The sequence below is a fragment of the Salmo salar genome, chromosome ssa15, assembly GCF_905237065.1.
Source record: "Salmo salar chromosome ssa15, Ssal_v3.1, whole genome shotgun sequence".
NCBI classification, from domain to species: Eukaryota; Metazoa; Chordata; class Actinopteri; order Salmoniformes; family Salmonidae; genus Salmo; species Salmo salar.
Window position 1 is genome coordinate 55,310,337 of NC_059456.1, and position 25,620 is coordinate 55,335,956.

Below are 25,620 nucleotides of genomic sequence, written 5' to 3' on the forward strand. Positions count from 1 at the left end.
GATCTGTGACAAATTACAGGCCTGGGAAAATGAATGCAGATGCTGACACAGTGTCTCGTTGTCCTGTCATTCTCTACAACCATGTCGGTGAATACACAGAATCTATGCCACCAGAAGTAATCTCAGCGGAATGGCAAGGAAGCAGAGCAGTGAAAAATTAGGACGTTCGCTGGGTGGCTGCTCTGCAAGTCAACTCTAGAGAGGGTGGTATATCACCTGAAGGCGTGCCTGCCATCACACCAGAGGATATCAAGGCTGCACAGCAATCAGAGAAATCATCTCACTGAAAAAGAAAAGATGGAATCCAAATCAAATAAAATTGTATTAGTCACATGCGCCGAATACAACAGGTGTAGACCTGACATGGAAATGCTTACTTACGAGCCCCAGTGCAGTTTCCGAAATATGGATAAGAATAAGAGATAAAAGTAACAAGTAATTAAAGAGCAGCAGTAAAAAAATAACAATATATACAGGGCGGTGCCCGTACAGAGTCAATATGCGGGGGTACCGGTTAGTTGAGGTAGTATGTACATGTAGATAGAGTTATTAAAGTGACTATGCATAGATGACAATAGAGAGTGGCAGTGGTGTGGAGAGGGGAGGTGGGGGGCAATGCAAATAGTCTTGGTAGCCATTTGACTAGATGTTCAGGAGTCTTATGGCTTGGGGGTAGAAGCTGTTTAGAAGCCCCTTGGACTTAGACTTGGCGCTCCGGTACCGTTTGCCGTGTGGTAGCAGAGAGAACAGTCTATGACTAGGGTGACTGGAGTCTTTGACAATTTTTAGGGCCTTCCTCTGACACCGCCTGGTATAGAGGTCCTGGATGGCAGGAAGCTTGGACACTATGATGTACTGGGCCATTCACACTACCCTCTGTAGAGCCTTGCGGTCGGAGGCCGAGCAGTTGCCATACCAGGCAGTGATGTAACCCGTCAGGATGCTCTAGATGGTGCAGCTGTAGAACATTTTGAGGATCTGGGGACCCATGCCAAATCTTTTCAGTCTCCTGAGGGGGAATAGATTTTGTCGTGCCTGCTTCACGACTGTCTTGGTGTGCTTGGACCATGTTAGTTTGTTGGTGATGTGGACGCCAAGGAACTTGAAGCTCTCAACCTGCTCCTCTACAGCCCCATCGATTACAATGGGGGCGTGCTCAGTCCTATATTATTTTTCCTGTAGTCCACAATCATCTCCTTTGTTTTGATCACGTTGAGGGAGAGGTTGTTGTCCTGGCACCACACGGCCAGGTCTCTGACTTCCTCCCTATAGGCTGTCTCGTTGTTGTTGGTGATCAGGCCTACCACTGTTGTGTCATTGGCAAATTTAATAATGGTGTTGGAGTTGTGCCTGTCCGTGCATTCATGAGTGAACAGGGAGTACAGGAGGGGGCTGAGCACGGACCCCTGAGGGTCCCCTGTGTTGAGGATCAGCGTGGCGGATGTGTTGTTACCTACCCTTACCACCTGGGGGTGGCCCGTCAGGAAGTCCAGGACCCAGTTGCAGAGGGAGGTGCTTAGTCCCAGGGTCCTTAGCTTATTGATGAGCTTTGAGGGCACTATGGTGTTGAATGCTGAGCTGTAGTCAATGAATAGTATTCTTACATAGGTGTTCCTTTTGTCCAGGTGGGAAAGGGCAGTGTGGAGTGCAATAGAGACTGCATCATCTGTGGATCTGTTGGGGTGGTATGCAAATTGGAGTAGGTCTAGGGTTTCTGGGATGCTGGTGTTGATGTGATCCATGACCAGCCTTTCAAAGCACTTCATGGCTACAGACGTGAGTGCTATGGGTCGGTAGTCATTTAGGCAGGTTACCTTAGTTATTGGGCACAGGCACTATGGTGGTCTGCTTAAAACATGTTGGTATTACAGACTCGGACAGGGAGAGGTTGAAAATGTCAGTGAAGACACTTGCTAGCTGATCAGCGCATTCTCGGAGTACATGTCCTGGTAATCCGTCTGGCCCTGGGGCCTTGTGAATGTTGACCTGTCTAAAGGTCTTACTCACATTGGCTGCGGAGAGTGTGATCACACAGTCTTCCTGTACAGCTGGTGCTCTCATGCATGTTTCAGTGTTATTTGCCTCGAAGCGAGCATGGAAGTAGTTTAGCTCGTCTGGTAGGCTTGTGTCACTGGGCAGCTCTCAGCTGTGCTTCCCTTTATTGTCTGTAATAGTTTGTAATCCTTGCCACATCCGACAAGCGTCAGAGCCGGTGTAGTGCGACTCGATCTTAGTCCTGTATTGACGCTTTTCCTGTTTGATGGTTTGTCGGAGGGCATAGCGAAATTTCTTATAGGCTTCCGGGTTAGAGTCCCGCTCCTTGAAAGCTGCAGCTCTAGCCTTTAGCTCAGTGAGGATGCTGCCTGTAATCCATGGCTTCTGGTTGGGGTATGTACATATGGTCACTGTGGGGACGACGTCATCGATGCACTTATTGATGAATCCAATGACAGATGTGGTGTACTCCTCAATGCCATTGGAGGAATCCACGGAACATATTCCAGTCTGTGCTAGCAAAACAGTCCTGTAGCTTAGCATCTCCTTCATCCTACCACTTTTTTATTGATCTAGTCACTGGTGCTTCCTGCTTTCATTTTTGCTTGTAAGTAGGAATCAGGAGGATGGAATTATGGTCAGATTTGCCAAATGGAGGGTGAGGGAGAGCTTTGTATGCGTGTCTGTGTGTGGAGTAAAGGTGGTCCAGAGTTCTTTTCCCTCTGGTTGCACATTTAACATGCTGATAGAAATTTGGTAAAACTGATTTAAGTTTCCCTGCATTAAGTTTCCCTGCATTACCTTGAGCCAAATGACAAAGAGAAAAATAAATAAGGAGCTTAGTCCATGAGTGGAACAAGCTGGTCATGGAAAATGGAATCCTGTACAGACAGGCTGGACATCGAAAGCAACTTGTACTACCCAGGAAGCTGAAATCAGTGGTGCTGAAGAACTTACATGACAACATGGGCCGCGTTGGAGCAGACAAAGAGATCCATCTAGTCTAGGGAAAGATTTTACTGGCGATTCATGTACCGTGAAGTAGAAGACTATGTGATCAGACAGTGTGCATGTACAGTTGAAGTCAGAAGTTTACATACACTTCGATAGGAGTCATTAAAACTCATTTTTCAACCACTGCACACATTTCTTGTTAACAAACTATAGTTTTGGCAAGTCGGTTAGGACATCTACTTTGTCCATAACACAAGTCATTTTTCCAACAATTGTTTACAGACAGATTATTTCACTTATAATTCACTGTATCATAATTCCAGTGGGTCAGAAGTTTACATACACTAAGTCGACTGTGCCTTTAAACAGCTTGGGAAATTCCCAAAAATTATGTCATGGCTTTAGAAGCTTCTGATAGGCTAATTGACATAATTTGAGCCAATTGGAGGTGTACCTGTGGATGTATTTCAAGGCCTACCTTCAAACTCAGTGCCTCTTTGCTTGACATCATGGGAAAATCAAAAGAAATCAACCAAGACCTCAGAAAAATAATTGTAGACCTCCACAAGTCTGGTTCATCCTTGGGAGCAATTTCCAAACGCCTGAAGGTACCACGTTCATCTGTAACAAACAGTAGTACGCAAGTATAAACACCATGGGACCACGCAGCCGTCATAACGCTCAGGAAGGAGACGCGTTCTGTCTCCTAGAGATGAACGTACTTTGGTGCAAAAAGTGCAAATCAATCCCAGAACAACAGCAAAAGACCTTGTGAAGATGCTGGAGGAAACAGGTACAAAAGTATCCACATCCACAGTAAAATGAGTCCTATATCGACATAACCTGAAAGGCCGCTGTTACGACCACTGTCCTCGAACTTCCTGTCGTAAATAAGCCAAGGCGCAGTGTGCCGGTAATTCCACATACTTTATTGAAGGAAAACCGAACAAAACAATAAACAGGTAAAACAGAACGAAACGTGACGCTCTGGGGCTGCTCAAAGGCAGCTGCACAAAAACAAGATCCCACATCTCAAGGAGGGAAAAAGGGCTGCCTAAGTATGGTTCCCAATCAGAGACAACGATAGACAGCTGCCTCTGATTGGAAACCATACCTGGCCAAAACATAGAAACAAAATACATAGAATGCCCACCCCATATCACACCCTGACCTAACTAAACAGAGAAAAACGGCTCTCTCAGGTCAGGGTGTGACAGCCGCTCAGCAAGGAAGAAGGCACTGCTCCAAAACTGCCATAAAAAAGCCAGACTATGGTTTGCAACTGCACATGGGGACAAAGATCGTAATTTCTGGAGAAAAGTCCTCTGGTCTGATGAAACAAAAATATAACTGTTTGGCCATAATGACCATCGTTATGTTTGGAGGAAAAAGGGGGAGGCTTGCAAGCCGAAGAACACCATCCCAATCGTGAAGCACAGGGGTCGCAGCATCATGATGTGGGGGTGCTATTCTGCAGGAGGGACTGGTGCACTTCACCAAATAGGTGGCATCATGAGGCAGGAAAATGATGTGGATATATTGAAGCAACATCTCAAGACAAAGTCAGGAAGTTAAAGCTTGGTCGCAAATGGGTTTTCCAAATGGACAATGACCCCAAGCATACTTCCAAAGATGTGGCAAAATGGCTTATGGACAACAAAGTCAAGGTATTGGAGTGGCCATCACAAAGCCCTGACTTCAATCCCATCGAAAATTTGTGGGCAGAACTGAAAAAGCGTGTGTGAGCAAGGAGGCCTACAAACCTGACTCAGTTACACCAGCTCTGTCAGGAGGAATGGGCCAAAATTCACCCAACTTATTGTGGGAAGCTTGTGGAAGGCTACCTGAAATGTTTGACCCAAGTGAAACAATTTAAAGGCAATACTGCCAAATACTAATTGAGGGTATGTAAACTTCTGACCCACTGGGAATGAGATGAAAGACTTCGACTGTACTGATTAAGTCGGTCCAGCCAGTTGGGTTTTCAGTTCATCGCGCAGACAGGAATAAGGCCACTGTGTTCTTGGGGACCTTCAATACTGCAGAAATGTTTTGGTACGCTTCCCCAGATCTGTGCCTCGACACCATCCTATCTTGGAGCTCTGCGGACAATTCCTTCGACCTCATGGCTTGGTTTTTGCTTTGACAAAGTCTTCGGGACCTTATATAGACAGCTGTGTACCTTTCCAAATCATGTCCAATCAATTGAATTTTCTACAGGTGGACTCCAATCAAGTTGTAGAAACATCTCAAGGATGATCAATGGAAGCAGGATGCACCTTAGCTCAATGTTGAGTCTCATAGCAAACGGTCCGAATACTTATGTAAATAAGGTATTTATGTTTTTTTATTTTTAATACATTTGCAAACATTTCTAAAAACTTGTTTTCGCTGTGTCAATATGGGGTATTGTGTGTAGATTGATGAGAAAAAAAACAATGTATGGTTATATTTCCTTGATGCAATGCAGGGTTTTCCAACTAGTGTTGATTTTATTTGTCCCCGCAAGTTTTCTGATTAAAAAATCTAAATGTTTTTTCATAAAAACAAATGAATTTTCATTGTTTGACATGAAAGAGTGTAAAATCACCTGGAAATCAGCTCAAAGTGTTTTTAATTCAGGATCGTATCCCAATTTAATCAAAGTTTGAAATGATTTCTAATCATGTTCTGGCCCCCCGACCATCTGCTCAAGAAAGAATCGTCCCGCCCGCGTCTGGATGTAGTTGGGGACCATATTATACCACTAGGTGTTGCTCTAAGTCTTTAGCTGTATTATGAGTTGACCCCATACAGTTTCCAGGAGCAGCATTGGATAGATTGAGAGCCACTGGGAAAGAATACCTTATTTTTTTTGTCGGAAACTCTTGTCCAAATTGCAATGTCCTTTGTGTTTGTATGTCCAGTGTTGTTCCCAGAGTGGTGGTCTGTTCTCCATCGGTTCACGAGGAGGGGGAGTTCCCCCCAATCGCTATCACTGGACCACGGCCTCCCCGTCACCTTTCTGCAGATCTGGTTGGCAGACGGCCGGAGGCTTGTGAAGAGGTTCAACCTATTGCATAGGTTGATATTACACTGTTACAACCCCTCATATACTGTTAACTGTATAGGAACCTACTGTACAGGAATGTGTCTATCCCAGAGTGCCCTCTCTAAGCAGTTTATCCTTACATCCATGATTCTTATAAGCCCAGTACACTGAATAAGCCAGGGCTTTTAAGATTATCCTTCTGACCATAATGTTAAGAGATCAAGCAGACATGAATGTTGAAGATGATGTAATGGTTCTTCATCCTACCAAGGTTTAGAGTGCACCATGGGCCATGTTATCCCCGAGCATGGGGCATCATGTTATATCACATAGTTAGAATTCCCAGAACAGATATTCCAATTCAAGTCAAAGTTCCGTAATGGTTGTGAAGGGAAGGCATACCGGTACATTCTATTTCGAGCTAATGTGTTCTATCTCCTGCTGCATGGGGCCTGCTGCATGCAGAAAACCTGATGTGAGCGCTGTCTGGCGACGTTGTAAATCTATAAAATCCCTAGAGAGGAATTGCATAACTCAGATGCAGCGTTTATTATGTAACAGGGTTAGCTGAGAGAGAGGGGAGAGAAGACAGCCCAGAGCTCAGGATCCTGTATGACGTTCGAATAGAGTATATGAGTCTTCATATCAATAATAGATGATGTTGAGTATATAGTGGTATAGAGCAGTTGTTCCCAACCTTTTTGGAACAGTGGCACACCTTTTAATTTTTTTATTTAACCTTTATTTAACTAGTCAGTTAAGAACAAATTCTTATTTACAATAACGGCCTACGAACTGCCTTGTTCACGGGCAGAACGACATTTTTGATGGAATATACAATTCTGCAGCACCCCTAACATTTCCCTATTAAGTTATTTCATGGTAATGACCTCCATCGTATCTGATCCATCCTGTTTATAGATTAAATAGGATTTATTTTAAATATTTTCATAGTTTTCAAAGTTCCTTACTCATGATGGTTAATTTGTATGTACCCCATTAAAAGCGTCCTGTGAATCTGCCCAGAAAGAAAACCAGCAGCAGACCAGTTGGGAACCACTGCTATAGAGAGCAATGGTGTGTAGACAATAAAGAGAACAATGTTTTGCCTCCCGAGTGGCATAGTGGTCTCAGGCACTGCATCACAGTTGTTAGCTGTGCCACTAGAGATCCTGGTTCGAGTCTAGGCTCTGTCGCAGCCGGGATTTCCTTGTCCCATTGTGCTCTAGCGACTCCTGTGGCGGGCCGGGCGCATGCACGCTGACACAGTTGCCAGGTGTACGGTGTTTCCTCTGACACATTGGTGTGGCTGGCTTCCGGGTTAAGCGGGCATTGTGTTAAAAAGCAGTGCGGCTTGGGTTGGTCAGTTAAGAACAAATTCTTATTTACAATGACGGCCTAGGAACTGCCTTGTTATGGGGCAGAACGACAGATTTGATGGGATATACAATTCTGTGGCACCCCTAACATTTCCCTATTAATTTATTTCATGGTAATGACCTCCATCGTATCTGATCCTTCCTGTTTATAGATTAAAAATGATTTATTCTAAATATTTTCATAGTTTTCAAAGTTCCTTACTCATGATGGTTAATTTGTGTGTACCCCATTAAAAGCGTCCTGTGAATCTGCCCAGAAAGAAAACCAAGGACACAAAGCTATGCTCCCTTTGTTTCTATGGCAGAGGCTGTGGTATAACAAAGCCCAGAGTCATGTATTTAAGCAATAAGGCCTGAGGGGGTGTGATATATGGCCAATATATCACAGCTAAGGGCTGTTCTTATGCACGACACTAAGCGGAGTGCCTGGACACAGCCCTTAGCTATGGTATATTGGCCATATACCACAAACCCCAGAGGTGCTTTATTGCTATTATAAACTGGTTACCAATGTAATTAGAGCAGTAAAAAGAAATACCACAGCTGTCAGCCAATCAGCATTCAGGTCTCGAACGACCCAGTTTATAATTAGAAATAAATCACTCTGGCTATGCCTAATCAGACTTGCCTCCGCTAATGATTTTCACAGACAAAGTAAAATGATACAAATGACTTTGCTCATGTTGTGCACCTCTCAAATGATACAAATGTAATAACAATATCCTGAGTGTGCTGGACTTCAAACAATGATGCAGATGTAACCATGTGCCATTTAATGTATTATCTGACCGGCACTAGTGCTCCCAAGTATAACTTCCATGTGCATTCCACAAGTCACGTTTATAAGTGAGTGTTAATTTAAAAAAATCAAGATTAGGAAAAGTTTCGAGGCACACCTAAGAGGCACACCTGAGTGGCACACTGGTTGGGAATCACTGGTATAGAGAGCAATGGTGTGTAGACGATAAAAATAACAATGTTTTGCCTTCCGAGTGGCGTAGTGGTCTAAGGCACTGCATTGCATTTGTTAGCTGTGCCACTAGAGATCCTGGTTCGAGTCCAGGCTCTGTCACAGCCGGCCGCGACCGGGAGACCCATGGGGCGGTGCACAATTGCCCCAGCGTCGTCCGGGTTAGGGGAGGGTTTGGCCGGCAGGGATGTCCTTGTCCCATCGCACTTTAGCGACTCCTGTGGTGGGTCGGGCGCATGCACACTGACACGGTTGCCAGGTGTAAAAATTTTCCTCCGACACATTGGTGTGGCTAGCTTCCGGGTTAAGCGGGCATTGTGTCAAGAAGCAGTGCGGCTTGGTTGGGTCGTGTTTCGGAGGACGCTTGGCTCTCGACCTTCGCATCTCCCGAGTCCGTATGGGAGTTGCAGCGATGAGACAAGACTGTAACTACCAATTGGATACCCCGAAATTGGGGAGTAAAAGGAGTAAAAGTTTTTCAAAAAGAAGGGAAAAAAAGAGAAAATTCTCTATTTTCCTGCCATGTTCTTCAGAGGCACAATATGTTAATACGTGATCATTACTATTTACTAATAGTTTCTGAATGAACAGAATTCTTTGTAAATGCAAATTTTGTGCGTATGTTTGTGTACCTGCATGAGTCCCTGTATGTGTCTGTACGTGGGAGCTCATCTCTGTGTTGTGTTCTCCTCAGGGTCAGTGACATTCACAACTATGTCCAGCACTGTCAGAGGATAGGCTCATCTTTCATCCTGACCGCCTCACTTCCTATGAGAGCTCCGGGAGGAGGGGGCTAAGTCTGGAGGAGGCAGACCTGACCAACGCTGTCATCGTCCAGAGACCCCTCAACACAGACCACCTTCAGACACTCATGGCCATTAGGAACACTCAAAGAGACCTTGAAATCCCACCCATTGGTCACACTTGACCAATCGCAACACTCACATAGACAAAACATCACTCTTAGTTCACTCCTGAAGTGAAGGCAATACTAACATACTATTCAGTAGTTCCTTTAGGGTCTGGCCAGGGTGGAGACATTGCTCCCAGTCCCCAGTCCCAGTCCCAGTCCCAAAGCCCCCGTTACATTCATCCAAGCCTCCTCTACTCACCCCGGCCCTCTTCAACTTCTTGACGTCTCACATCACTCATTGAGCATCAAAAGGGCTCAAACTTCTTCCACTACATACAGTTGAAGTCGGAAGTTTACATACACTTAGATAGGAGTCATTAAAACTTGTTTTTCAACCACTCCACAAATTTCTTGTTAACAAACTAGAGTTTTGGCAAGTTGGTTAGGACATCTACTTTGTGCATGACGCAAGTCATTTTTCCAACAATTGTTTACAGACAGATTATTTCACTTATAATTCACTGTATCACAATTCCAGTGGGTCAGAAGTTTACATACACTAAGTTGACTGTGCCTTTAAACAGCTTGGAAAATTCCAGAAAATTATGTTATGGCTTTAGAAGCTTCTGATAGGCTAATTGACATAATTTGAGTCAATTGGAGGTGTACCTGTGGATGTATTTCAAGGCCTACCTTCAAACTCAGTGCCTCTTTGCTTGACATCATGGGAACATCAAAAGAAATCAACCAAGACCTCAGAAAAAAAATTGTAGACCTTATCCTTGGGAGCAATTTCCGAATGCCTGAAGGTACAACGTTCATCTGTAAAAACAATAGTACGCAAGTATAAACACCATGGGACCACGCAGCCGTCATAACGCTCAGGAAGGAGACGCGTTCTGTCTCCAGAATTATGTCTTTGGCTCCGCTTCCCTCAAAACGAGTCGTTCAGAGAGGAACTTTTATGTTTACTGCCCCTTTAGGGACAAACACGAGGAGAGGATATTCTGAAAGCCCTTGTTACATTTTTTTCAGATATTAATATTGACTGGTTGTAAGGGCTGTCGTCGGAAGAAGGCCAAGGTGCAGCGGAGTTAGTGTTCATCTTGACATTTAATTCAAACAAAGATGAACACTATACAAAAAAACTGGAAAACCGACAGCCAAACAGTACTGACAGGAAACACACTGAACAGAAACAATTACCCACAAACCCAAAGGAAAAACATGCTCCTTATGTGTGACTCCCAATCAGCAACAACAAGCTTCAGCTGTGCCTGATTGGGAGCCACACGGCCCAAAACAAAGAAATACAAAAACATAGAAAAAGGAACATAGAACGCCCACCCAATGTAAAACCCTGGCCTAACCAAAATAAAGAACAAAAACCCCTCTCTATGGCCAGGGCGTTACGGTACCCCCTTTCCCCCCCAAGGTGCGGACTCTGGCCGCAAAACCTGACACTGAAGGGGAGGGTCCGGGTAGGCCTTCTTACGGCAGCGGCTCAGGTGCAGGAGGTGGCCTCTGTTCCACCCTTGGCGTCGCCCTCTTAGGTGGCGCACCTGGCCGCGCCGAAGGTCTGGTGAGTGACCCTGACTGCGCCCGGCTGGCGGGCAGCCCTGGTTGCGCCCGGCTGGCGATGGCTGCGCCCGGCTGGCGGGCGGCGATGGCTGCGCCCGGCTGGCGGGCGGTGATGGCTGCGCCCGGCTGGCGACCCTGGTTGCGCCCGGCTGGCGGCCGTCCCTGGCTGCGCCCGGCTGGCGGGCGTCCCTGGCGGCTCCGGCAGCACTGACCCAGGATTCACCAGGCTGGGGAGATATGAAGGAGGCCTGGCCCTGGGCGCAGGCACAGGACTCACCAGTCTGGCGGGCGGCTCTGGCGGCTCTGGCCCAGGATTCACCAGGCTGGGGAGACATGAAGGAGGCCTGGCCCTGGGCACAGGCACAGGACTCACCAGGCTGGGGAGACATGAAAGAGTACCACGCTGCTTCCGGTAAGCACAGGGAGTTGGCTCAGGTCTACCGCCTGACTCCGCCAATCTCCCCGTGTGCCCCCCCAAAAAAATTTGGGGGGCTGCCTCTCGTGTCTACTGCGCTCCCTTTCCTCATACCAGCACCTCTCAGCTCTCACCGCCTCGATCTCTCACTGCGGGCGGCGATAATCCCCAGCTTGAGCCCATGGTCCACCTTCGTCCAGTAATTCCTCCCATCTCCAGGAATCCTGAACGATCCTCTCCATTTTCTCCAAAGTCCATGAGTCCTTCTCCTGGTGCCTCTCCTTCCTCCGCTGCTTGGTCTGTTTTTGGTGGGTAATTCTGTAAGGGCTGTCGTCGGAAGAAGACCAAGGTGCAGCGGAGTTAGTGTACATCTTGACATTTAATTCAAACAAAGAGAACACTATACAAAAAAACTGGAAAACTGACAGCCAAACAGTACTGACAGGAAACACACTGAACAGAAACAATTACCCACAAAACCCAAAGGAAAAACATGCTCCTTATGTGTGACTCCCAATCAGCAACAACGAGCTTCAGCTGTGCCTTATTGGGAGCCACACGGCCCAAAACAAAGAAATACAAAAACATAGAAAAAGGAACATAGAACGCCCACCCAATGTAACACCCTGGCCTAACCAAAATAAAGAACAAACACCCCTCTCTATGGCCAGGGCGTTACACTGGTCAAATCTGGCATCTGTGTGCACTGACGGTGCCCCAAACATGCGAGGGAAGGAGAAGGTAATCAACAATGAACATTGTGAAAAAAAACAGAGAAACAGACTGACCAATGCACACCTGAATTGCCTCACAAGGAAAAAAATTGTAGACCTCCACAAGTCTGGTTCATCCTTGGGAGCAATTTCCAAATGCCTGAAGGTACCACGTTAATCTGTACAAACGATAGTACGCAAGTATAAACACCATGGGACCATGCAGCCATCATACCGCTCAGGAAGGAGACGCATTCTGTCTCCTAGAGATTAACGTACTTTTGTGCAAAAAGTGCAAATCAATCCCATAACAACAGCAAAGGACCTTGTGAAGATGCTGGAGGAAGCAGGTACAAAAGTATCTATATCCACAGGAAAACGAGTCCTATATCGACTTAATCTGAAAGGCCGCTCAGCAAGGAAGAAGCCACTGCTCCAAAACCGCCATAAAAAAGCCAGACTACGGTTTGCAACTGCACATGGGGACAAAGATCATACTTTTTTGAGAAATGTCCTCTGGTCTGATGAAACAAAAATGGAACTGTTTGGCCATAATGACCATTATTATTGCAAGCCGAAGAAGAACACCATCCAAACCGTGAAGCACGGGGGTGGCAGCATCATGTTGTGGGGGTGATTTGCTGCAGGAGGGAATGGTGCATTTCACAAAATAGGTGACATCATGAGGCAGGAAAATAATGTGGATATATTGAAGCAACATCTCAAGACAAAGTCAGGAAGTTAAAGCTTGGTCACAAATGGGTCTTCCAAATGGACAATGACCCCAAGCATACTTCCAAATTTGTGGCAAAATGGCTTAAGGACAACAAAGTCAAGGTATTGGAGTGGCCATCACAAAGCCCTGACCTCAGTCCTATAGAAAATATGTGGGCAGAACTGAAAAAGCCTGTGCGAGCAAGGAGGCCTACAAACCTGACTCAGTTACACCAGCTCTGTCAAGAGGAATGGGCCAAAATTCACCCAACTTATGGCCAAGCTTGTGGAAGGCTACCTGAAACGTTTGACCCAAGTTAAACAATTTAAAGACAATGCTACCAAATACTATTTGAGTGTATGTAAACTTCTGACCCACTGAGAATGTGCTGAAAAACATTTAAGCTGAAATAAATAATTCTCTCTACTATTATTCTGACATTTCACATTCTTAAAATAAAGTGGTGATCCTAACTGACCTAAGACAGGGAATTTTTACTAGGATTAAATGTCAGGAGTTGTGAAAAACTGAGTTTAAATGTATTTGGCTAAGGTGTATGTAAACTTCCGACTTCAACTGTAGCTCTAGCAAAGCTTTGTTTGTTATTTTCCATATTATTTCTATCTCAGTAAACTACCCAGAAGAGGGCAAAAAAAATCCCATATTAATATACAGTATGTGGCCTTAGACATAAGGGTAATGAAACCAATAACTTGCTAAAATCAGATAACATTCATATACAGCGCATTTGGAAAATATTCACTCTCCTTCACTTTTTCCACATTTTGTTACGTTAAAGCCTTATTCTAAAATTGATTAAATAAAACAAAAAAAATCCTCATCAATCTACACACAATACTCCATAATGACAATGCAAAAACAGGTTTTTAGAAAAGCAAATACATTAAAGATAAAAAACAAATACTTATTTACATAAGTATTCAGACCCTTTGCTATGAGACTCGAAATTGAGCTCAGGTGCAACCTGTTTCCATTGATCATCCTTGAGATGTTTCTACAACTAGATTGGAGTCCACCTGTGGTATTTTCAATTGATCGAATATGATCCGGAAAAGCACACACCTGTCTATATGTAACGGGCGTCGTAAGGATTGGACCAAGGTGCAACGGGAACGTGTATACTCATCTTCTTTATTTAATTAAAAGAAGGAAAAACAAACAAATCACGTATACAAAACAACGAACGACACTAAACAGTTCTGTCAGGTGCACAGACACAAAACAGGAGACAACTACCCACAAATCCCATTACAAAAACACCCCAATACATAGGACCTTCAATCAGAAGCAACGAGGAGCAGCTGCTTCCAAATGAAGGTCAACCCCATTAAATAAACATAGAAATAGAAAGACTAGAACTAACATAGAAATACACTTACATAGAACATAGACCAAAAAATCCCGGAACACATAAAACAAACACCCCTCTTACATAAGCACATAGCCCAACAAACCCCGAACCACATAAAACAAACACCCCCTGCCACGTCCTGACCAAACTACAATAACAAATAACCCCTTTACTGGTCAGGACGTGACAGTACCCCCCCTCCCCAAAGGTGCAGACCCCGGATGCACCTGAAACAAAAAAAATAGCAAAACAATAACCCACAACAAAAAAATCCCCAAACTACAGGGGAGGGAAGGGAGGGTGGCCACCGTCACCGACGGTTCTTCTGCAACACCCCCCCCCTTCCCAATACTCCCCCCTATGGAGGTGGCTCAGGAGCGGGACGCAGACCACGCTCCACCACTGGCTCACCCCACTTCAGTGTTGTCTCTAGAGCGAAGTCCCTCTCCATCGACCCAGGACTGGGGACCCTCGCAACGGGCGACACTGGCTGCGTCGGACTGGAGGGCGACTCTGGCTGCGTCGGACTGGAGGGCAACTCTGGCTGCGTCGGACTGCAGGGTGACTCTGGCTGGCGCCGGACTGGGGGCCGTCTCTCTCGGTTCTGGACTGTGGGCCGTCTCTCTCGGTTCCGGACTGTGGGCCATCTCTCTCGGTTCCAGACTGTGGGCCGTCTCTCTACGGGGCACTGTCGCCGGACACTCTGGACGAGGCACTGTCGCCGGACACTCTGGACGAGGCACTGTCTCTGGACGAGGCACTGTTGCCGGACACTCTGGACGAGGCACTGTTGCCAGACACTCTGGACGAGGCACTGTTGCCGGAAGCTCTGGGCGGGGACTGTGCACTGAAGGCCTGATGCGTGGTGCTGGCTTTAGAGGCGCCAGACTAGAGACACGCACCTCAGGGCTAGTACGAGGAGCAGGAACTGGATAGCACTGGAGGTCTGGAGCGCACCTCCTGCACAACCCGTCCTGGCTGGATGGTAATAGTAGCCCTGCACGAGCGGAGTGCTGGCACAGGGCGAACTGGGCTGTGCAGAGGCCTGATGGTTGCCGTGCGTAGAGCAGGCGTAGGGTAGCCTGGGCCTAGGAGGCGCACTGGTGGCCAGATGCGCTGCGCAGGCATCCTCCTTCCAGGCTGGATGCCCACTCTAGCACGGCACTTGCGAGGGGCTGGGCTCACTCACACCGGACTGTGCGTGCGCATGGGCGAGATCGTGCGCACTTCTGCATACCCTGGCGCTCTCGTCTCCACAATTGCAGTCGGTGTACTTATAATATACAGGAGAACGAGCTGTGCTGCAAGCCCAGCTTCAGACGCAATCGTTAGGCAAGGGTAATTTCAGTGTAGGAAAGGATGAAACAGCGTCTGTGCCACCAGTAAGTACAGATAGTAACGTTAGTATAAACCCCCTCGCACGGTCCCCGCAGCCGGACAACCTTCTCATGGCTTCTGGAGGGAAACGCTGTAGGAATGCTCAACCGGTGTCGCTTATTCAGCCGACAGAAACTTTCAACCGGTTCTCCCCATTAAGCGAGTCGGAGTCAGAGGCCGAGCATTCTCTGGTCTCTGCTCCTCCCGTTATGGGGTCTGAGACGCCGAAGCCTCCCACCATTAGCTCTGACAAATTGAAAACCCTAGTCATTGGCGACTCCATTACCCGCAGTATTAGACTAAAAACTAATCATCCAGCGATCATACACTGTTTACCAGGGGGCAGGGCTACCGACGTTAAGGCTAATCTAAAGACGGTGCTGGCTAAAGCTAAAACTGGTGAGTGTAGAGAGTATAGAGATATTGTTATCCACGTCGGCACCAACGATGTTAGGATGAAACAGTCAGAGGTCACCAAGCGCAACATAGCTTCAGCGTGTAAATCAGCTAGAAAGATGTGTCGGCATCGATTAATTGTCTCTGGCCCCCTTCCAGTTAGGGGAGGTGATGAGCTCTACAGCAGAGTCTCACAACTCAATCGCTGGTTGAAAACTGTTTTCTGCCCCTCCCAAAAGATAGAATTTGTAGATAATTGGCCCTCTTTCTGGGACTCACCCACAAACAGGACCAAGCCTGGCCTGTTGAGGAGTGACGGACTCCATCCTAGCTGGAGGGGTGCTCTCATCTTATCTACGAACATAGACAGGGCTCTAACTCCTCTAGCTCCACAATGAAATAGGGTGCAGGCCAGGCAGCAGGCTGTTAGCCAGCCTGCCAGCTTAGTGGCGTCTGCCACTAGCACAGTCAGTGTAGTCAGCTCAGCTATCCCCATTGAGACCGTGTCTGTGCCTCGATCTAGGTTGGGCAAAATTAAAGATGGCGGTGTTCGCTTTAGCAATCTCACTAGTATAAAGACCTCCTCCATCCCTGCCATTATTGAAAGAGATTGTGATACCTCACATCTCAAAATAGGACTACTTAATGTTAGATCCCTCACTTCAAAGGCAGATATAGTCAATGAACTAATCACTGATCATAATCTTGATGTGATTGGCCTGACTGAAACATGGCTTAAGCCTGATGAATTTACTGTGTTAAATGAGGCCTCACCCCCTGGTTACACTAGTGACCATATCCCCCGCGCATCCCGCAAAGGCGGAGGTGTTGCTAACATTTATGATAGCAAATTTAAATTGACTCCAAAAAAAACAACAAGGACGTTTTCGTCTTTTGAGCTTCTAGTCATGAAATCTATGTAGCCTACTCAATCACTTTTTATAGCTACTGTTTACAGGCCTCCTGGGCCATATGCAGCGTTCCTCACGGAGTTCCCTGAATTCCTATCGGACCTTGTAGTCATCGCAGATAATATTCACATTTTTGGTGACTTTAATATTCACATGGAAAAGTCCACAGACCCACTCCAAAAGGCTTTCGGAGCCATCATCGACTTAGTGGGTTTTGTCCAACATGTCTCTGGACCTACTCACTGCCACAGTCATACTCTGGACCTAGTTTTGTCCCATGGAATAAATGTTGTGGATCTTAATGTTTTTCCTCATAATCCTGGGCTATCGGACCACCATTTTATTACGTTCGCAATCGCAACAAATAATCTGCTCAGACCCCAACCAAGGAGCATTAAAAGTCGTGCTATAAATTCTCAGACAACCCAAAGATTCCTTGATGCCCTTCCAGACTCCCTCTGCCTACACAAGGACGTCAGAGGACAAAAATCAGTTAACCACCTAACCGAGGAACTCAATTTAACCTTGCGCAATACCCTAGATGCAGTTGCACCCCTAAAAACTAAAAACATTTGTCATAAGAAACTAGCTATCTGGTATACAGAAAATACACGAGCTCTGAAGCAAGCTTCCAGAAAATTGGAATGGAAATGGCGCCACACCAAACTGGAAGTCTTCCGACTAGCTTGGAAAGACGGTACTGTGCAATATTGAAGAGCTCTCACCGCCGCACAATCATCCTATTTTCCCAACCTAATTGAGGAGAATAAGAACAATACAACATTTATTTTTGATAATGTCGCAAAGCTAACTTAAAAGCAGCATTCAACGAGAGAGGATAGCTTTTACTTCAGCAGTGATAAATTCCTGTACTTGTTCCATGAAAAGATCATGATCATTAGAAAGCAATTACGGACCACTTTGAATCTGCGTATTTCTCCAAAGCTCAGTTGTCCTGAGTCTGCTCAGAACTGCCAGGACCTAGGATCAATGGAGATACTCAAGTTTTTTTATCCTGTATCTCTTGATACATTCATGAAAATAGTCATGGCCTCTAAACCGTCAAGCTGTATACTGGACCCTATTCCAACTAAACTACTGGAAGAGCTACTTCCTGTACTTGGCCCTCCTATGTTGAACATAATAAATGGCTCTCTATCCACCGGATGTGTACCAAGCTCACTAAAAGTGGCAGTAATAAATTCTCTCTTGAAAAAGCAAAACCTTGAAAATGTAAAAAACTATCTGCCCATATTGAATCTCCCATTCCTCTCAAAATATTTTGAAAAAGCTGTTGCGCAGCAACTCACTTCCTTCCTAAAGACAAATAACGTATCTTTAATGCTTCAGTCTGGTTTTAGACCCCATCATAGGAAGGTGGTCAATTACCTTTTAATGGCCTCAGTTCGTCTCTGTGGATGGTTTGTCCTCTGACAAATCAATTGTATGTTTCGGCGTTCCTTAAGTTTCCGTTTTAGGACCACTATTGTTTCCACTATATATTGTACCTATTGGTGATGTCATTCGGAAACACATTGATAAAGCAATAAATAAACTTCAGTTATTGCTAAACACGGCTGCTAGAATCCTGTCTAAAACCTACATTTTTTTTTATCATATTACTCCAGTGCTAGGCTGTTAAGGCTGGGGCTGATTTCAAGGTTTTACTATTAACCTACAAAGCATTACATGGGCTTGCTCCTACCTATCTCTCCGATTTGGTCCTGCCGTACATACCTACACGTACGCTACGGTGACAATACAATAATTATGGAATGATCTGCCTATCCATGTGAGAGACGCAGACTCGGTCTCAAACTGTAGGTCCTATGATTGAGTGTAGTCTGGCCCAGGGGTGCGAAGGTGAACGGCAAGGCACTGAAGCAACAAACTGCCCTTGCTGTCTCTGCTAGCTAGATACTATTTGTAACTGTAACGTGTATGTCAGCCTGTCAGTCACAGTCACCTCATGCAGTTATTTTTTTGTGCCTTCAAAATAAATGTCCCACAAATCGTGGGAGTTAAATCATTACACAAATGCGAGTATTCATTCGGGCTTTTAATTTGAATAACAAATACGTTTTTCAAAACTTTACTATTGCAAATTCCTTGTGATCTGAGAATTATTCCGCGGGCCATATTGAATCAGGTCATGGGCCGCATATGGCCCCCGGGCCAGCCTTTGCCCAGGTCTGCTCTAGATCTAGCTTTCAGGTGGAAATGATCTAGGCACTTACGTAATTTATTTGGCCCAGTACCAGGTTACCTTCAGAATGGCGAACACTCAATCTCATCTTTCCAAAGATGGGTCACAGGCCTATTAGTGTGTAGCCCAAACCATTTGGAAGCTACAGACAGAAGTTGGCACACCGGTAGTACCAACTTCAGACAAGTCCTGTGATGCCTGTGGAGCCCAAACCGTTTGGACACTACAGAGGTTTTTGTAAGAAGACCGATTTTCGGGATGTCTCATGGCCTGACAAAAACCCCTGTATCTCTGCCACGTTCCACTGCAGTCTTGGAATGGACGAGGTGGACTGAGATGCAGCCCTTGGAAAGAAAGTAGTTTAAAAATTGGGATTTTGATGTGGATTTGTTTATTATTTATTACTGCAGCCCTCATCCTCCACATACAACACCCCCAAAGCACACATAACCCTGGGTTGCTTGTCTTTTCAGTTCGCTGCAGCTAGCGAATTGTCACGACTTCCGCCTCAGTCGGGTCCCTCTCCTTGTTCGGGCAGCGTTCGGCGGTCGACGTCACCGGCCTTCTAGCCATCGCCGATCCACTTTTAATTTTCCATTTGTTTTGTCTTTGTTTTACACACCAGGTTTCAATTCCCCAATTACATGTTCATTATTTAACCCTCAGTTTTCCCCATGGTTTTTGTGCGTGATTGTTTTATGTATGTTCGGTCCGTTATTGTGGGCTCGGTATTACGACATGTTATTGGAATATTTGAGTAAAGTTACTTGTGTTACTCATCTCTGCAGTCCTGCACCTGACTCCTCTGCACCAGCTACACCCAGACCACTACACGACTGGAACAAGCTGCAACAAACACTCAAACTGGACAGTTTTATCTCCATCTCTTCATTCAAAGACTCAATGATGGACACTGACAGTTGTGGCTGCTTCATGTGATGCATTGTTGTCTCTACCTTCTTGCCCTTTGTGCTGTTGTCTGTGCCCAATAATGTTTGTACCATGTTTTGTGCTGCTGTCATGTTGTCATGTTGTCATGTTGTGTTGCTACCATGCTGTGTTGCTGCCATGCTATGTTGTTGTCTTAGGTCTCTATGTAGTGTTTTTGTAATGAATACTCAGGGAGAAAAAGGTGTAGATTCGCGGCAGGTGTTTATTTCACCTAGGACTGAAGGCTATAACTGGTTCTCACAAACGAGCTGGGAAAAGGCTTAGTAGAGTCAAAACGAACAATACTTCACAAAGGCACAAACAGAATGAACTGAACTAAATAAGGAGCTAATGAGACCAGGGAGTAACTAACACTGGTGAAATCAATGAACTAAAAATAAATACAGGGCTACGTTCAAGAACACAAAGAAACAGGGCTACGTTCAAGAACACACGAAACAGAACACAAGGTTGACTAAGAAAATAAATACAGAACCTTACAGTTGTGGTGTCTCTCTTGTCTTGATGTGTGTTTTGTCATATATATATATATATATATGACATATATATATATATGACATATATATATATATATATATTAATCCCAGCCCCCGTCCCCGCGGGAGGCCTTTAGCCTTTAGATAGGCCATCATTGTAAATAAGAATTTGTTCTTAACTGACTTGCCTAGTTAAATAAAGGTAAAATAAATAAAAAAACATTACACTAATTGGATTTCCAAGGGGCGCGGACATTGCTGTAGAGGGTTTCAATGCCATTATCTTCGATATTTAAAGCCACACGGAGGGAACATGAGACATAAGAAAGAGCAGGACACAAGGGGAGTCGATGTGAAAGCTACTGCACAGCTGGAAAACCCATAGAAGTAGACAGGTATTTTCTTTAGGCTACCATTGGTGTGCCAGGCAGACAGCCAGCGGGGTCCTGTATAGTAAAAGGGGACACATTTCCCATCCGCAACATATTTAATAGCACTACGCATGCCTGGAATTACCTGACTTGAAGTCCCATTTTATATTTTCCAAACTGTCTTTTTACCTGATCCGCTACAGTAATTTTATTTGCACATTCCTCTTCACGCATTATTTAGAACTATCTGAAACATATACGGAGTAATGCGTTCATATGCTTGATTTCCCGATGGTGATATATTTTAGAGGCAGTAATTCTGCTGGCAAGAGCGGACTGAATGTTTGGAATGTGTGAGGAAATCTTAAGGGTTTGGCTGGGTTCTCCTTTTCAGTTATCTGTGCCCCGGTTGCTGGCAGCGTATCGGAGAGAATGCAGGTTAGTTGACTGCTCGGCAGGTTAGGTTTGAGATTCTTCAAACTAGTGACTCTTTGGCTTGATGACAGCTTTTCACACTCTTGGCATTTTCTCAACCAGCTTCATGAAATAGTCACCTGGAATGCATTTCAATTAACAGGTGTGCCTTGTTAAAAGTTAATTTGTGGACTTTCTTTCCTTCTTAATGTGTTTGAGCCAATCAGTTGTGTTGTGACAAGGTAGGGTTGGTATACAGAAGATAGCACTATTTGGTAAAAGACCAAGTCCACATTATGTCAAGAACAGCTCAATTAAGCAAAGAGAAACGACGGTCCATCACTACTTTAAGACATGAAGGTTAGTCAATGCGGAACATTTCAAGAACTTTGAAAGTTTCTTCAAGTGCAGTCGCGAAAACCATCAATCGCTATGATGAAACTGGCTCTCATGAGGACCACCACAGTAAAGGAAGACCCAGAGTTACCTCTGCTGCAGAGGATCAGTTCATTAGAGTTACCATCCTCAGAAATCTGCAATTAACTGCACCTCACATTGCAGCCCAAATAAACGCTTCACAGAGTTCAAGTAACAGACACATCTCAACATCAACTGTTCAGAGGAGGCTGCGTGAATCAGGCCTTCATGGTCGAATTGCTGCAAAGAAAACACTACTAAAGGACACCAATAAGAGGAATAGACTTGCTTGGGCCAGAAACACAAGCAATGGACATTAGACAGGTGGAAATCTGTCCATTAGTCTTATGAGTCCAAACTTTAGATTTTTGGTTCCAACCTGCCGTGTCTTTGTGAGACGCAGAGTAGGTGAACGTATGATCTCCGCATGTGTGGTTCCCACCACGAAGCAGGGAGGAGGAGGTGTGATGGTGTGGGAGTACTTTGCTGGTGACACTGTCAGTGATTTTTTTAGAATTCAAGGCACACTTAATTAACCAGCATGGCTGCCACAGCATTCTACAGCGATACGCCATTCTATCTGGCTTGCGCTTAGTGGGACAATCTTTTTTTTTTCAACAGGACAATGTCCCAAAACACACCTCCAGGCTGTGTAAGGGCTATTTGACCAAGAAGGAGAGTGATGGAGTGCCGCATCAGATGACCTGGCCTTCACAATCACCCAACCTCAACCCAATTGAGATGGTTTGGGATGAGTTGGACCGCAGAGTGAAGGAAAAGCAGCCAACAAGTGCTCAGCATATCAAATCCAATTTATTTATATAGCCCTTCTTACATCAGCTGATATCTCAAAGTGCTGTACAGAAACCCAGCCTAAAACCCCAAACAGCAAGCAATGCAGGTGTAGAAGCACGGTGGCTAGGAAAAACTCCCTAGAAGGCCAAAACCTAGGAAGAAACCTAGAGAGGAACCAGGCTATGAGGGGTGGCCAGTCCTCTTCTGGCTGTGCCGGGTGGAGATTATAACAGAACATGGCCAAGATGTTCAAATGTTCATAAATGACCAGCATGGTCAAATAATAATAATCACAGTAGTTGTCGAGGGTGCAACAGGTCAGCACATCAGGAGTAAATGTCAGTTGGCTTTTCATAGCCGATCATTGAGAGTATCTCTACCTCTCCTGCTGTCTCTAGAGAGTTGAAAACAGCAGGACTGGGACAGGTAGCACGTCCGGTGAACAGGTCAGGGTTCCATAGCCGCAGGCAGAACAGTTGAAACTAGAGCAGCAGCCCGGCAGGTGGACTGGGGACAGCAAGGAGTCATCATGCCAGGTAGTCCTGAGGCATGGTCATAGGGCTCAGGTCCCCTGAGAGAGAGAACGAGAGAATTAGAGAGAGCATACAGGACACTGGAGAAATACTCCAGATATAACAGACTGATCCTAGCCCCCCGACACAAACTACTGCAGCGTAAAAACTGGAGGCTGAGACAGGAGGGAACTATGTGGGAACTCCTTCAAGACTGTTGAAAAAGCATTCCAGGTGACTACCTCATGAAGCTGGTTGAGAGAATGCCAAGAGTGTGTAAAGCTGCCATCAAGGCAAAGGGTGTCTTCTTTGAAGAATCTAAAATAGAAAGTATATTTTGATTTGTTTAACACTTTATTGGTTACTACATGATACCATATGTGTTATTTCATAGTTTTGATGTCTTCATTATTATTCTACAATGTAGAAAATATTGAGAATAAAGAAAAACCCTTGAATGAGTAGGTGGTACTGTATGTTATTATAACCCTGTAATGATTATAATGTCAATGTTATTATCACCTCCAGTGATTGTGCTACCACTGTTGACCACTGGAGGTGCATGTCCCGCTGTGAGACTCGATGAATGAAGTGGAACAGCACTGTCCGTCAAACACCGCAGTCTCCTTCTGCTCTACTGCTGGAATCTGCCTGCGTGCGACTCTCTCCCTGTATCTCTCTGAGCCTGCGATCCACTGAGTGCCTCTACTCTTCTCTTGTCTCAGCATCACTCAGGTAAAGCCAATACGGACTTCTCTTTCTATTATTGTGTTCTTGCTTATTGTTTACATGGGATGTGTTTGAGACAATGACAGAGATTTGAGGTTGTAAGGGATGTGTTCACTTATGGCAAAACTGCTATGATATAGTAAGACATTATTGTTTGTTACATGTGTTAGTTAGATTCTGTAGATTCCGTTTGTGGCCGCACCATTTCACCACGTCAAATTCCTGGTACATGCAAATGTGTTTGGCGAATAAAGGTGATTGTGATTCTGAGATAGCCTCAGTAATAAACAAAAATACAGAATATTTGCAAACATATTTCCATGTGTTTTGCCTACCAATATAGGGAGTCGCGCTTTCTTTATCCTGTTTTAATAATGAGACATGGAGACATCGCATCTCTTAATTAGATGTATTAATGTGATGCAGTGTTGCTGGCTGACATAAATACATGTGAAACAGAGATCAGGGTGAAAAATAGGGGAGATCTGAGTGTGAAAGGGATGGTTATGTGTGTGTTTACAGAATTTTTTGTAACTGCCTGCCTAACTGCCCTTCCCTCTCTGGCTCAGTTCCAGCCCCTGAGCACTGAACACAGGGCAGCGTGTGAGTGGCAGCAGAATTGAGCAGCCTCACGTCCTCCCGACACACACAGGAACTCCAGCTCATCCCCGGCCGTCACTTAGAGTCTCACACACACACATACTCACACTCAGACACACAACAGACACACACACACTTTCAGACTCAGAGAGACACACATTCACTCACATTCACATACAAACGCTCAGGCACGCTCAGGAGCCAGCCATGGCGAAGGGAGAGAGGGTACCCCATACCCCAGCAGGCAAACTCTTCAAGCCCCCAGAGCCAGCTTTCAACAAGCCCCCCCACCAGGTAAGGAAAAACTGCTTTTATTTTGGGAATCAGTTGGTTAGTTTACCCCTGGACTGACATCTCAGGGACATTCATGTTCCTTTGGTTTGGGTTTCTGTCATGCTGTTATACCATGCCTGGATATTTGAGAGATTGAGAGCAGGGAGTTAGTTAATTACATTGAACATCAGTTGGATTGTGATAATACTACTTACAGCTTAGGACCAGACATAGAGGACGTTTCTCTCTCTGTTGGATGGATGATATTGGTGTAAGCTCACCCTGAGTGCTTTTGGGTACCAGTAAGACTGCCTGAATGTCAGAAAGAGACATTCCTGTGAAAAAATGCAGTGTGTGTGTGTGTGCCAGTGAAAATATGTGAAGCCGTGTACTCGTGTGAGTAAATGGAATGCTTACTTATTGATGGTATTCCAGCACACATGCCCAGGGGCGCGAGGCAATGACAGACGAGGAGCCAAACCTTTATTTTACGATACCACTAGTTCATTATAATGCAGATGTAGCCTATTGTGTTTCATTATACCTCCAGTGCATTGATACAGACAACAATAAGTACTCTACATCGTCTTCTATGTTTAGATTCACACTAGCTTATTCACTGCTGGGAATTCATATTGTCTGGCTGTTCTTATTGCTCCGCAGTGTGCTGTCCTAATTCAGTGATTAGCCATTGAAGAAAAGTGATGTAATATTCACATCGTTTTTCTGAAAGAATGGATGCAGCGTGACCTTGAGCTGTGTGTGTGTGTTCATGTGAGTGTGGAGGAGCTGTGTGTGTACAGCATGGCCCTTACGAACGATATGTGTGCGACCTGGGTGAATTATACATGGTAAAGCAGCTAAAGCAGAGGCTGAAACATAGGAGACTAAAGCCCCTAATGCAGGGTTCCCCAAATGGCGGCCCACGGGTGTTTTTCATATTGTTGGACATAAAAGACTGTACAAACACCAGGAAATGAGCACCAAGTGATTATAATTTTCGAAATCTGTTCCCAGGTATTCCCAGACATAATAGAGAGATATGTAATCGAATACAAATGTAAGCAAGGTTTGAAATGATTATGTTTTAGTCAAATATTATATCTGTTTGGGCTTCTTGCGGTTTGTAATTATTTCGAGTTGATGATCCCTGCCCTAATGAGTCACCTGTCACAGTGAGTCCTTCAGCTTCCTGCCAGGCCCCCTGGTGGTCA

The 25,620-nt window shown here is 45.2% G+C and overlaps 1 protein-coding gene across 1 annotated transcript in view; it reads left to right on the forward strand.

The window, feature by feature from the left end:
- Nucleotides 1–23,426: 23,426 nt before the first annotated feature.
- LOC106571769 (major facilitator superfamily domain-containing protein 2B) overlaps nt 23,427–25,620 on the forward strand; it is a 45,838-nt gene continuing 43,644 nt past the window's right edge. Inside the window, exons 1-2 of the mRNA XM_014145222.2 lie at nt 23,427–23,539; nt 24,103–24,427. Of these exons, the coding sequence (XP_014000697.1) occupies nt 24,341–24,427 (87 nt within the window). The 5' untranslated portion in view covers nt 23,427–23,539; nt 24,103–24,340. The remainder of the gene's footprint in view (nt 23,540–24,102; nt 24,428–25,620) is intronic.